The sequence below is a fragment of the Athene cunicularia genome (genome assembly GCF_003259725.1).
Source record: "Athene cunicularia isolate RWA chromosome 5 unlocalized genomic scaffold, athCun1 chr5_part1, whole genome shotgun sequence".
In the NCBI taxonomy this organism is placed as follows: Eukaryota; Metazoa; Chordata; class Aves; order Strigiformes; family Strigidae; genus Athene; species Athene cunicularia.
This window is the reverse complement of record NW_020799101.1, coordinates 19443037-19458611: the sequence shown is the minus strand read 5'-3', so window position 1 is coordinate 19458611 and position 15575 is coordinate 19443037. Positions and strand designations below refer to the sequence as shown.

The 15575-nt window shown below is 34.0% G+C and overlaps 1 protein-coding gene across 1 annotated transcript in view; it reads right to left on the bottom strand.

The window, feature by feature from the left end:
- EML5 (echinoderm microtubule associated protein like 5) overlaps nt 1-15575 on the bottom strand; it is a 102927-nt gene that overhangs the window by 76252 nt on the left and 11100 nt on the right. Inside the window, exons 6-10 of the mRNA XM_026849263.1 lie at nt 9213-9348; nt 6123-6324; nt 4913-5050; nt 3909-4165; nt 1082-1294 (exon numbers count right to left, since the gene is read on the bottom strand). Of these exons, the coding sequence (XP_026705064.1) occupies nt 1082-1294; nt 3909-4165; nt 4913-5050; nt 6123-6324; nt 9213-9348 (946 nt within the window). The remainder of the gene's footprint in view (nt 1-1081; nt 1295-3908; nt 4166-4912; nt 5051-6122; nt 6325-9212; nt 9349-15575) is intronic.

Genomic DNA, 15575 nt, shown 5'->3' with positions numbered 1-15575 from the left:
TAAAACTAGAAAGATTGAAATGAAATGTTCTTTAATATCCTTTTACAAAAACAGTTGGAAAAACCTATAGTAGAATATCAGTCATTTAAAAAAAAAAAAAAAATCATTTCTTTAAGCACATATTGCTTGAAGAAATAACTTAAGACCCATCACAAAGATCATGACACTGTAGCCAGTGTTAAACATGTAATGCTGCAAACTGCAATTATGCAACAGTGCAACTTTTTGTTTCCCCTTTCAAAACTTAGAGATTTAAGCTAGTCCCCAAGCAAACTTTTTAGGTTTAAAAGCTAAGGAACATTTCATAGGCTTCCTCTGATCATCACCATGTTATCAGCTTTAAGACAGAGATCTTTGCTATTGATAATCTATTCAACTTGAAAGATGTCCATAATGGAGTTCTTCACACATCTCTGAAAAAATAAAGCCTTCCTCATCTAAAAAGCTAAACATCTCTCCCTGTTCACTCAGTCCTGAATGGTAAAGTTGAAAATTATATACCTTGGATTTAGGTTTCAAGTTTTTAAAATTTCACACAAGATTTGTCCTTATTGCTAGTAAAATTTTGAGGAAAAATGTGTTGGAAAAGTTTTTAACCTTCAAGTAACATAGAGTGGCACACTCTGACTAAAGGACCAATTTGCTGTTCACTTATTTATTGCCTTTAATCATTTAGTAAAGTCATTTTTTCTAACTCATAGTCCAAATCTCCATCACAGATCCAGAGGAAAGAAGAAAACTACTTGAAGACCAAGGTGAGATACTTGAAGATATGTATCTCATAAAAGGGAAGATATTGCATCACCTCAAAAAATTCTATTAAAAAAAAAAAAAAGATAACTATTCCACAAAATAAAGTATGTGTAAAACCTTTGGCTTCCCTATTCATAATGCAAATAAAATACTAATACAGTTGTCAATACACCAGCTTGTTATTGTTTTCTACCTCTGAGCTCAAACTAAACTTCTAAGAATAAATATTGCCCATTCATATAATTTTCAAAACCCGTTTTCTAAAACCTTTTTCTTGAATAACCAAAATTCCAAAATACACATTTACAATTGAACTTAAAGATACTACCTTTTCTTAGACATGGGTATCGAAAGAGCTTTACTATTCCATAATCATCAGCTGTAACCATAACTTGCCCGATAAAATTTGCATCCACTGAATTTATATCATTTATATCTGAATATTTAGGCCAGATGCCATTAACTTCAAGGCCAGAGACACATGTCCATGATGCCCATTGAACGCCTTTTAATTCCTCCTTGTTTGTTACTTCTTTTCCACCTAAGAACAAAAATAAAGAGCTATTTTTCAATATTTAGTTATGCAATTTTAAAGAATGTAAGGTTTTTTAAAATTCTCCAGAAATTAAATCCAAGTGAGATGGAATTAAAAACTGATTTCTACAACTGTCCTGATCTAATGTTCTCTATTATGACCAACAGTATCAGCAGTAAGGCTTCTCAAGACTACGTAACAGATCACTGGTTTGGTACTTTACAGGTTTTATTATTTCTTGATATTTGCTTGAGGCTGTGTTATTTTTAAATGTTTATCAAAAAATACATGTAGCCATTCTAAGATAAAGTTCGGAAAAATTCTGTTGCTGAACTATTCTACAAACCTGGATTATTTAGAGCAAAAACTGAGGAACTCATTTAGATTTGGCCACTGTCAATTACTTAAAATACCAACATTTTATGCTTAGATCTTTGTTAAATTATTTCTTATCAGGTCTATCTGTAATAAGATTGTCCCAGTCCCACGAAGTTTCATGTAAGAGCTTAAGTACCGAGTCAAACCAAAGGACCGTTTAATAAATACTGCATCTTCAAAAACAGCCAGAAGCAAAGTGCAGGAGCAATACAAGAACAACACAAGTGAATGTAAAAGTTGTGAGTCAGACTGAGTGTGCAACTGCAGAACCTGGGCAGGACACTGCCAACAATTCACCTCTCAGTCTACAGTGGTAACAAAACTGAAAGCAAGCAGGCTGGGTTTTTTTCCTGTCTTATTGTTGATAGGATTCTGGCTAGTGGGAGGGGATGGGATGGGACAGGATGTAGGGGGGGGACCAGCCTCAGCTACTGTAAGGAGGTAAGTTTTCAACAGAAGGATAGTCAAGGGAGAACTCAAGTGGACTGGAATAAACAGAGCAAAGAGCAGCCATCGAGAAAGATAAAGCAAAAAGGCAAATAAATCAGAAAGGCTTAATTAAAAAAAAAAAAAAAAAAAAAAAAAAAGGAACTCAAGTGTCCTGTTGGGAGATCCTTCAGTGCTGATGAACTACACCATTTGACAAGGATTACCTTGTAATCTCTTTCAATCGCTAATCCACATTAAAAAAATGACTACAAAATACTGGTTATATCCATGACTAAGTCCTACAGATCTTGTATTAGGCAACTGTAAGTTCCTTACTCATTTATAGTGGAATTTCAAGTATTACACAATTCTGATAATTATTTTGAAATATTCAAGAAGTTCCTATAATTACACTAACTTTGCTAAATTTTCTTCATAAACTACCTTTCACATTCTAATATATCAAGAAACTCCAGGGTGAAATCTGCCTATGGAACTTCAGACTGCTCCTCCTGTCTGTGTGTATTTGTTACAGTCTAATTAAATTCTATCTTTTCTTATGTTATCTTCTGTCTCATTTAGTGCACAAGATCAAACTTGTGCATAGAATGAATTAGATTCATTCTATGAAATGAAATTCAAAAAAAACTCCATGGAACTGTGAATAATGTATAGTGCAAAGTATAAATATTGTATAACAAATGTAGGGACAATATAGTAAGTGGTGATGATAATAGCTACTACAAATACGATGAGTGGGAAAAATATAGAATTATATTGTGTAAAGAGGGTACACATAGAGGAGAAACAAGTCAAACCTCATGACAAACACTGCCCTTGACTGTAATCAGGACTACTTAAATTTGAAGCTATAAGAAATACATGCTATCTGCATATGTCCTCTGCGGAGGGAATTGTCTTGATGAAAACTGTTTCAATTCTAGAAAAGTTCAGTCACGTTTTCAAGACAGTGTTGTCTTGAAAATATTTACAATACAGAGGTTGTCACAAACTCTGAATCTGAAAACTGTATTTTACTATTATGTAACATACTAATTTTCTTTAATAGTCACCTGCCATAAAAGACAAAAGACACATTTGAACTTGTGTTATCAGTAGAATGCCCAGCTAAATTTCATTTTGGTATTTTTATTCATTTTGAAAGTTTCATGATTCAATGATATATGTATCACAGCTTCGATATTTCTTTGGTTTCCAGTAATTCCTGAAATTCTGGCATCCTTTAATCAGGCACTCTTACTTTCTCTGCAGTTACCTAATCCCATTAGTTCCAATTCATCTGCACTCCAACTGTTTCTATCTATTTCAAATTTATCAGTGTAAAAGCTCTTTTAAGTTAAATTCTTCAGTTCTGCTGCATAGTTCTAGAAAATAAGATGACTCTTACAAGACACAACATACTGATTTTTCCACACATTTTAAAAAACATACAGCTCAAGCAATGATAATCCATTTAATGTCCAAGCTCAGTAAGTACAAAGCTATGATAGTAAGCTATTGCAAAATTGAATTTTTCTCAAAAAGTGGGGCAAAATTTTAGAGAAATAAAATAAATTATAAGCCAGCTACCATGAAAAGATGCATTATAAAGAAGAGTAAACATATTAAGAATAAAAGTAAGTAACACTGCTGGAAAATCATGTACTTATTCAAATATAGTAAATACTTATACGAACTTGGAAAAAATTTCTCTGTAACCCAGTGCTTTGAACCAGGGTCTGTATTTACAAAACTACGATACATTCTTCCAGTAATACGTAACAAATATCATAAAGGCGACTTAGAATCTTACTTGGCATTCTGTAAAAAAGTCTCTTCCCATTGCCATCATTGGTCTGTAAGTATTTACTGTCTGAAGACCAATCCATATGGGTGATGAAACTTAAAGATCCAATACATTCCCCAACTTTCTTGTATCGCTGAACAACACCATATATATCCACAGAGCTATCATTGGAACCAACAGCTAGGAAATTCCCATCCGGTGAATATTTCAGCTCATGAATAGCTTCTTTCCTGTCTTTGATATGAACAACCTCAGTCATATCTCTGTAGTATGAAAGAAAGCATGTCATAAGTATAGAAAAGCCTTATCATACTGTCAAGTTCCCAGTTTTAAAAACATGGACAAAACTGAAATGATGAAACGAACTTCACCATCACATATGGAAACACAATACTGCTATTTTTAGAGCTGGGTAGGGCTTCATGGCCAAAAAAAAAAAAAAAAAAGAGAAGGGAACAGTGACACAAAGAGTTGCTGCACCAGGCTGAGGGAAAGCAAACAAAATGAACTGTTCAAGCTGGGTACACAAAAAAATATTAATCAAGAAGATTACCAGATCTTTATTTACTCAGGGAAGAAAACTTACTGACATGAGACATAGATCTCATTTTCCCTTTAAAACATCACAGCAACAAAGGCAGCACTGCTGACAGCAGCGTTTCAACACATTGAAGCAATTTAGGAAGTAAGGAAAATTTATGTCTTGGTAATACAAGAATAATTAATAAAGCTAAAACCTGAAGTAAAACGCTTCCTAGAACACTGCCATTCTTTGCAAATAGACCAATATATTTTTTCAAATGTTCTGTAGCAACACAACATGAACACATGTAGCACACATATTTAAAAAAATCTCAGCACCCTCAAGATTAATAATTTAGAACAGAAATGTAAGTGATCTTCTCATGTATGGTCACTACAGTGTCAATATACGTACAATTTATAAAAGCAATTAGATAACATGCTTGAAAGAGTTAATAAGGTATCTATTTTTCAGTTTTGTAACATACCTAACTCGAAGCACAGTGAAAGAGCCATCCTTCATTCCAAGAGCGAGATGGATTCCATCAGTACTAACCGCGGCACAGCGAATCGGTTCCTCCATGTTACACCGGGCAATCAGAGCATGGTCTATTAAACTCCAAATTCTAAAATAAAGTAATAATTGCAAACGTGAGGAGTGGTTTGTAGCTATGTCAGAGATAGCATGAAACCTGCAATTTCTGAAAAATGCTGGACACAATAGTGTGCTATTTTAAAATTATCTTCCATAAGGAAAATCTAAGAAAAAGTCTGAATTTTGCATACAGCAAAGAATATTTATTTATTTAAAAGAGCAAGAAAATATCTAATGAGAAAATGCAGGAAGAGATTAATTTTGTTTGACTTTATGAATATAAAGAGAATGACATATTGCAATATATAATTTTAGACCACTCTGAAAATTCCACTATTTTGCTCATCATTTTAGCCAAGAACAGTAATGAACAATTAAAGACTTTGCTCAGTAAACATATTCTTTCTTATTAACAAGTCATTACCCATAACTTCTTAGCTATAACTAGATAGTATTATATCATGTAAGTTTTTACTACAACATAAATGTAAAAAACATAATTTACAACATATATCTGGAATTCTAGAGCATTATTTCTGTATTCATAATTGATTAACATTACACTTAAGATATTTAACAAAAATGCCAACCCACTTAATTTCTACGAAAGAACAGAAAATACTTTTTTTCACAAAAAAAGGATGAACTTGTAAAAGGGAGTAATTTACTGGGTTTTCCCAGAATACAGATTCTATTTCCTATGCACGCATTAAGTTAGATGAAACTCATGAGTTAAAAGTTAATTCGCAGCATGTGAGAAAGTGAGTATGGTAAGTGTGAAAATTATAAGGGTTTTTACAATTTTTTTCATTGCAACCTGTGAATGCCTAACTTAACTGTTGAAAAGGAAACACTTACAGGATACTTGTGTATGAGTGCTTAATGTTACGCTAAATGACATTTGTTCAAATTCTGTACATTTCATTTTTGTGAAATATGCATTTCCACTATTATTACTGGAGAGCCCTAATTTGATGCATAACTGGTTCAGAAGAACTTCAATGCCACATTTTAATACCTTTAAAATGTATTTCAATTAGGTTATCTACAGAATGAGCTGTTCACATAAAACTGCACACAGTTAAACAAACAAATGATTCAACCTGACTGATCGATCATCACTTCCAGTCATTGCTAGCGGTTTTGTAGGATGGACAGCCAAAGCCCACAGCTCTCCTTCACAGTGCCCCTGCATTATCAGGAAAGGCTTATTACGCTCATGCACCACAATTTCAAATATTTCACTATCTTGTGTCCCGACGAGTATATGGTCTCCTCTCCAGCAAACACTTCTTACAGACAGACCTGTAGAAGAGATTGTTACTGAGAGATACATCCTGAGAATTTGTGCAACAAAGGTAACACAGCACATGACAAAACATAAAAGCAAGAAAATGTCAAAAAGTGTCCATATACCTTCTCTTATTCCTCCATTTACTCCACTTATCTATTCCATACAACACATACTGCTCTTGGAACATTAACCTCAAACTTAGCATTGCAAAAATTCTAAACTAAAATATGAGCCTTATTTTAATAAAGGACACATAGTCAACTCTCGTATTACAAGATTTCTGACAGAGGAAGAGGAAGGTGTTTGCATCTGAAATTACGCATTTAATGTCTTTCAATTTGAAGGTAGCAGACAATATAAATTATAATTTCTGATCAAACCATAGACTTTAATACTAGCTAGACAAAGCTAAATTACATGACAGAAGCATCAGTGGAACATGCATTATATGCAAGACAGTTAAAGAGCCCAATTCTCCCCAGATTGTTTCTGAGGTGCTCCCCCTAAAGCATATCTTTGTAACATCTTAACAGTATCTCAAATTATTTTTCTCACTAAATAGAAAATAAAAATAAATCAAACTGAAACAACATATAGAGAGATGAAAAGGGTTTATGATGGAATTTAACAAGCATTTTCAACAACTGAATTAATTTCCAGCCTTACAGTGGAGGTGAGCACTTAAGGACTGCACTTGTAGATCAGGTTGGGAATAACACAGAAGTTAGGACAGTTGTACACTGAGAACCCAGTATTTGGTGCCCAATTGTAGAATATTCACCTCTTTAAAAAGGCTGTATTTATTACATTCTGACAGTGCAACTCAATTTCGCCAATTTCAGGTGTAGATAACTAGATGGTAGTAATGTCTAACTTAATTCACTTTGCTTAAACACTGACTCCTGTGGAGAGTAGCTGAAGAATGATCTTTGAAAAACTACTCCGGATTAGTATGTTATATTCATATATTAATATTAAAATTATATCTGTAAGATGAAAGAAAGGAATATTGTAATGGCAAGAGTCGATGTGCTTCTGAAAAATATTTTTAACTATGTAGAGGGAAAAGAGCCTTATGTTATTAGATTTACATTGGAAAAAAAATGCAAGACTGAAAAACAGTGAATGGGTGGGTTAGCAGGCCAAGTCTGGTGCATCTGCACTGATGTTTTAATTCTGACACAGCTAGCTTTCAAAGCAAAGCTCCTGATCGTGCCTATTTGTCATGCTTTGCATTACAAGACAGCTTTCAAATGCACAAATAAGACTCCCCCCATATGAAACAGAACTGAAAACTCAAACTGCAATGCAATGTTCAGTCCCCTGAACAAGACTAGAGCTAATGCCCCTCAAACACACCTCAGAATGTGTATGTGTTGCGCTACTCTAATCCTCCACACCAACTGTTCTGCATTTCAGATTTGTTCCTATTGTGCTGCACTGCTGAATATAACCACCTTACAATCTAGCCTTATAATCTATACATTATACAGCTATACTGTCTATAGTGATTAAAAAATAAACAACCAGCCAGAATCTTTGATGCAGGATGACTAAAATATCTGGTTTAGTAATTTGGAACTTCTTATGGTGGAGGGAGATATTTTGAAAAACAATTTGACTACTTGGAGATATATCTACAGTCAAGTAACTGTTCTGTGAGCCATTCCCAGGGATAAAGAACTTGAGTTCATGTTCACAGTTAAAATTTCCAAGAGCTGAGGTATAGGAGCAGTAGAAAATGCAATTAAGAAAAGGAGTGGAAGGACAAGTCATAAAGGCAATTCTCAAAAGGATACAATAAGAAAAAAAGATCGAAGGGAAGAGATTCAGGAAACTGAAATTGTTAAAGAGAGGATTTTTAGAAAGCTATTAGCTCTGTCATGGGCATTTGACAAGTCAAAAATATGAGGATGGAGTTCACCTAAGTCATCAACAAGAACCAAAAGAGTTCATGGCAAGAGTCTGTTCCATTAAAAGTAAAGGAGACAATCTGGAGAGGGGAACAAGCTTGAAAGAATGAAACTGAATGAAACACAGCTTTCAACTACATGAAACAGATGAGAAACGGCAGCTGAGTAAACTTAGATTTAAAACAGAGTCACTGTACCACAGGGTTTTTAAAATGGGTATTTTAATAGGGTATTCCATCTTGTTGCAATAGTTCTCAATCTTGGTGGGAATGACAAGTCAATTAGAGAATACAAAGATTTAACTTGTAATCACTTATTGACCCTCAATATCTGATTGCCATTAGATATTCTACCACACTGTCAAATTCCTGGCAAGGTATTAGAAAACAACAAAGTGACTGGGGGCAAAGAGCAATATTGTAAGTTACATTAATGCTTCAGCATACGTTTGTATTCTTTTCTTTGATCACCACAGCATCAACATCGAGAACACTGACAAAACACGCTATAGACCACTAGATCTAAAATTTTAGCATGATACAAGCTGTAACTGAAGTCATAGGTGTATGTAAGCAGCGTTCTAAGTACTACGGAACTGTAGATTACTTCAAATAGTTTTTATGAAAATTTGGATAACTAGCAAATACAATTTCTGTACTCCACTGTTTTACATGTTAGATCGTGCTGTCTCTTCTAAGTTCTCTCAGTTACTGTTCCTTGTTAAAAACTGCTGTGCTATAGAAAAGATGTTCATATTATTGGTTTAAAAACCAAAAAATTTAAATTGAGTCGACAACTTCATAGTAAGTTTTACAGTAACTTTGAAGGACTACATGGCCTTCATACTAGCGGACAGAATCAAATTTCTTTTCTAGCAAATAGTTCACAGTACAAACATGAAACAACTTTTTAAAATCTTTTCTTGTTCACAACACTGGTAAATTTCCTACATTATTGGTATGTGAAAAGTGAAAACTTCTTTTTACCTTTATATCCCTGGTCTGTTTCCCTGAGATCAATCACAGTAATTGGTTTAAAATTTAAGTCCCACAAGCGAACACAGCCATCCCTGCCACCAGTAGCAAACCCCTCTTCACATGCATTCATGCTGAAAATTCCTGCCTAAAGAGAGAAAAAAATTATTTTTAACAATATACATAGATTTGAGATACCAATATGGAAGGTGGAACTCTTGTTCATGCTGATATTGACTGTCTTCCTGTCTTAGTATCTGTTATACTGTTGAAAACAGTATGAACACAAGCAACTAATGCAGGCTTTAAATACAGAAGAGTCAGAAATAGAAACAAACAAAAAGAGCAGAATTCACATCCAGTGGCAAAAAGTTAGATAAAGAAATTGTTGTAATACTGCTTTCATCCTGATGATGCTGATCACAGTGATGCTGCTTCTTATCCCTAGAAAGAGTAGTTTTGTATCCTCTTGCTTTAGGGACTGGTCCAACTTTCACAAATGTCAGGAGGAAGATTTCCACTGGTCTCCACTGGGTTTGGTTCAGGGCCTTTGTTGCTTTTACTTAGCTTCTATGCAATCAGGTAAAAAACATCCGGGAATTTTTACAGGTTAAGCCAAGGAAGATTGATTTAAAACTTAAGTTTAGAAGCAAAATATAACAAAAAAGTGATCACTTTACACAATTTAAAAATGCATCATATTAGCTCTTATTTTAAAGGTAGACATCAGGAAACAAAACACATTTTAATTTACTTGATACATGTTTTATTCTGGATAATGAAGAGGCAAGGATGATATATCTATTATTAAAATAAAGATACTGTATTCACATAGGCACTATATTTGATGTAAACATGATACATTATCTTAATAGCATACACACTTTTCACTTCTTTTTTAAAAAAAAAAAAAAAGTACCCACACAACTCACTAGTTGTATTTTCAGAAGTAGCTCACACTTTCCAGTTACCAAAGCTACTGAAAGGACAACTCTGGCTAATATCTATGAGAAGCTGGAAAAAAAAAAAAAGTGTTCTACATTTATTGAAAGTATTTAATATTCAGCCATGACAAAAGAAAACAGGAGAGAATTAAAAACGATGGAAGGGAAAATCTGCCTCTAACTCCTGTCCAAAAGAAGGTAGAACAGCCAATAACATACCTATATCTTCTCTAATATTGTTATGAAATTTCTGTTTCGTAAAGAAGTAAAGTTCCAATAGATTGTTTGGTTGGGGGGGTCGGGATTTTTTGCAATAATGAAACACATTAACCCCCAAAGTGAAACCAATTTGCAAAGGAGAGATTGGCTTTTGGGGGAAAATAAAGCTGTACATTTACTGAAGAAATTAGCATCCAATGTCGTGGCTTGTGAGAATTCCCAAGTACTCATGACTACTCTCTCATACCAAGCTGGCTTTATTTCTTAAATTATAAATAAAGAAAATATCATAATGGACTGATCATACTGAAATTAGGACTGCGTTTGCTTCCACAGCATTGGGTAACAAGGATATCCTTCTTCAAGTTGAGAAAAAATAAATCTCTCAGCTTTCACAACAAAGCATATTTTTACTAGAATGCCAAATTACAATCAAAACTGAAAGACTAGAGTGACAGAAAATTTTTCTCATGTGCCATGTCCATCCTCAGGGTATAGACTTTTAAGAGAGTAGTACATGCCTAAACAGAAATTTAGTGGAATTTTGAAGTCATAAGCAGATTAGAAGGCTAACTCCCATTATCTCTAACATCCTGAAAATCCTCTGGTTTTTTAGAAGCCTAGCAATTTTTGAAAATATAACCCAACCTGTATTTGTTTCTCTGTGTGTCTGTCTCTTTTACTGCAACAACCTTTTAGCATCAAGTAATTAAAAGGTTAGAGGAATTCTGGCTCATTTTGTACCATATACTAAATTCTGCCCAAGTTCCAGCATATTTAAATCTTTTAAAGCCCCTTTTAGAATGCAACCTTGATAACAGAATTATTCTCTTTTCTCTAATTAACTCCCTCTGAAATCCATGATTTAATTAGTCAGTACTAAAAAAAGAATCAGACATTTGGTGATGTGGGTAGCTGGCTGAATGTTCTGAAGATACGATCAAGTGGATCCAGGATTAATCTGTTTTCCATTTCACAGAATATCCTTATCTTGAAAAGGACATACTGGTTGTCAAGGAGATTTGGCAGATGTGCTTGTTCAATCTCTTGAAATGCAATAGGACATTCTTGTTTCAGTCTATGTGCCACTGGAATAGAAGAATTAGATGAAGACTAAAAAAAAGTCCCTTATTAATGGGGACCATAAGTACTTAATAGAAGAAGCTGAGCTTAGCTACTCTTCATTTAATTGTTAGGCTCACACTTAATGGGGAAAAGACACATTCTTCAAGCTGGTAGCTTGGCCAGCCGTAATTCTTCCACTAAATCTTTCCTTTTAGAAACTGTGAAGATTGTTAATGCAAATCAGCTTCAGAGTCTTCATGCTCTCTTAATCCTTCAGCCTGAAATTGTCATTAACATAATTTGATTCTTAATGGTCAAAAGCCTTCTAGCAGCAATGAGAGGCAAACAATTGCATTGACTTTGTTTAATCCAACTAAATAATGTGATCAACAAAGATTGATTATGCTCCTGAATCAAAATAAAAGGCATAGATCAAAATCGTCCATCTTAAAAGTTATAAAGTTTGACATACGGACTGCATTATTCTGTTACAAATTTTTCATTACACTTCCTAATGAATGGGAAAATTCTGGAAATAACATCTCAAATTGATCAGTTTTCTCAGAATGCAGAATATTTCCTATTTTCCCTATATTACTAGCTGGTGTCACATATGTGTTTCCTCAAATTAAAAAAAAAAAATTGAATGAGAGCAAAAAAATTAATAAATATCCAGATTTATTAGAAATGATACTTGAAAGCTGTAGAAGTACAAGAACTTAACAAAGATGGTCTGTACTGCATTAATATTTTGCTCCTGCTTGTATCCAAGAAGCTTCCAAGAAGCTTTATGTTGGTGCCAGACCTATCTCACCGCAAACAGGCAAAGATCAAGTGTTAATTTATCTAAATGCAGTCGTTTATAGAAAATCCACCACATTAACTCTGAGTATGCAATTCCTAAAGCATATGACTGCAGTTAGTTATAATTAGGATCAAGCTTGAAAGATCATATGGAAACTTCAGAAGCAACTGATTACTACTGAGCAGTATGAATAACAGAGACATTATATTAGTTCAGTAAGAATGCCAGTGCCTCCTTTTTACTCCTAGATACAGTTCAGCACATAGATGCTAACATGTAATGCAACACATATATTGGGCACTTATTCTAAGATACTGTCTCTCCCAATATATACCACATTGCAAGGAAATGGATTGCACACATTTAACGTTGGTGTCAGTAAGTCTACAGTGTAGAACCACTACTGTGAAATTTAATCTTCCTATTTAACAAAGCAGTTAAAAAATGGGCATATTGCTATAAAAATTTAAAATAGTTGCCTATACATCTCACATTGGCTGAAATAAGTGGACGGTTACCTTTCAAATCCGTGACTAGTCTAAGCAGTAGGAGAAAAATACAGCGTGACTTAATGAGTTAGTAACATGATATCAGCTTAAAACCATTCATTTAAGTTCATTATATTGTTTCCATCTATATTTAATTAGTGTGCAGCCAAGTGACATAGGTGTGCAATAGTTTTAACAGAGTACCTGTTATTTAACCTCGAGCCTGTTATTTAACCTCAGTTTCTGACATCAATCCACACAACTTTAATGTGTGCCTCTGAAAGACTATCTCAAAATAAATTATTCAGATGCTGAGAAAGCATCTTATGTACATTTTCTATGCAAGGCAAAGGCATAGCACAAAAGAATCTTTAAAATGTACAGTGTTTTTAAATAAGAATACTAATTTGCTTTAATACCGGAGTAACACTCTGTATATATCATGGCCTACCTTGAAATGGAACACATAAGATGATAAAATATACAGAAGAATCTATAGTCTGTTCTTTGCACTGGTACAAAAATGAGACATCTAATAAAAGATTTATTTTTTAGTCGAGGTATATGTTAATTTTTCAGAATCAGATGCACTGCCTACAAATAACTTCCTGAAGTATGACCAGTGCCAATGAACTTACATATGCTTTCATATTGCTATGTTTCCTATCTTCCTTTTAAAACTTTATTATTAATATTATCATTTAGGAGATCAGCAAAACTAGAATTTGAGTTTCCCGTTGCTATCCAGTGCTCCCTGCACATGAACTCTGTGCCTTTACTCTTAACTGCTACTTGTTTCCATCTTTTCCTACTTTTCATTCCTACTTCTACATTAAGTGAACTCTCCAGTTCTCTTTCAACTAATTCTAGTCACCCCAACCTATCTGCTTTCAACTTTTTGTTTCTATTCAAACTCAGATAGCAATCAACCAGAAATTCTTCTTTCCTCCGTCTACAGTTCTTAGCATTGCTGTGACAGAAGACAGATAATATGGCTTAGCTGTGAATTCATATTTTGCTTGCTAGTGTTAAAGTCGCTGTCTGTTCCCTTGATTGCTTATCCTGGGACAACATGATTTATTTTTCACACTAAACTACTCAAAGTAAAAAATGTCTCTTAAGCTAGAGTAACTGTAACAAAAAATAGCCAAATTTTCAAAAGAACCTGTTTTCTATATTAGCACAGACCATTGCCAGCTGGATGGTCTACATCCCCACATCACTAACGTGCTTTAGAAAATGTTTTCCTGCATCTCAGGAATGTTTATGCTGCAAGCAAAGAATACATGGTACTTCATAAAAATGAGACATGTTTTCTTTGAATAAATTTTCAGTTTAATTCAAGTTTGTTGAGGAGTAATGATGTGGGATGATAAACAGGCATGAAGGGATGACAATTCCAACACTTAGCATACTGAACAGAAATTTGTATTGATTCTCTATTATGTGTACACTGTGCTTTTAACAACATATGCACATCACAAATGTTACCATTTACACTTGCATTTTCTTTTAAAAGAATGAGTAAGAATGACATGATTTATAAAATTAAGTATAAAATAACTGTAAAATATGATGGTAATAGTTTAGTATGGCTGAAGAGGCACTCTCATTCTAAGCTTCTATATTTTGTGCTTACAACAATCTGACAATATTATCCTTTAAGGTAATATTTTATTGAAAACCAGGGTTTCATTTTGTTGGAAAGTAAGCTTCCAGGGGAGATTTTACTGTGGGTTTTTTTTCCTGAAATTGGCAAGATTTGTAATGACTCTAATCTCTTGTGAAAATTAATTCCAAAGCCATGGACTAGCACCCCTATTTAATTTTCAATACTGCAAAGTACAATTCCATTGAGCCTAAAGGACAGAGCCAAAAATAGAAAGCTAGATGAGACCTACTCCAAGGTCACTTGAGCTCCATCCACTGACGCTACTGAAGATAAGGAGCAGAGCACTTCAAATTTGATCTTGTGGTCAACAGAGAACTGACACAGCACATAAGGTAACGGAGTAACAAGCTCTCATCATCCTATGTTTATCAGCTGGGTCATTTCATACTGAAACTGCTGAAAAGCACTGCATTATTCTGAGGAATAAACTGTTCCTATTCTAAATACTCCAAGTAGCAAATATGTGAATATACAGGATGGGTATCTTCAACAACACCAGAGAGATGGGAAAGCATTTCCCTGATCAGTTTTGGATAGGAGACGCACACTTCTTCCTCTGGGAGTCCAGGTCTGCATATACAATACAAGCATTTTTAAAATTTCATTTCACTAACCTCAACATCAGAAAGTAAATGTCCATGTCTAGGACAATATAGAATAGAACACTAAATATGAATGCTAAAACCAGATATGAAGGTATAGAATAAGAACCAGTAAATATCTGAAGGTTAAAATATCCCCTCGTTCCTCTTGGTTTATAATTTGGGCCTTCTTAAATACATTTAATATTTCTATATATGCATACAGGAGAGTATGCATATATGTGTGTGTGTGTATATATTTTTCATTTTTTTAACATACATACATTTATAGATATATAAAAAAATCTCAGATGCAAAATATAGTCTAGAATGTTTCTCACACTTAAGTTCTTCGTAACTTTAGTTTTGTTCACAGTCGGATACAATGTCATTATAGAGCTGTCTGAATAAGTGGTCCAATCGCTTTTCAATTACTAGTTAATTCAACAAGCTGCAACCATCCTAAAGGTACATTTCTAAATTATGAGTAAATGAACAATCTCCTCACTACAGACTGACTGCAACCTCTCTGACATACATATCATTCATCGTCTTGTTGTCCTCTCCATTCTACCTGATCGAAATACAAAGAGTGATTATA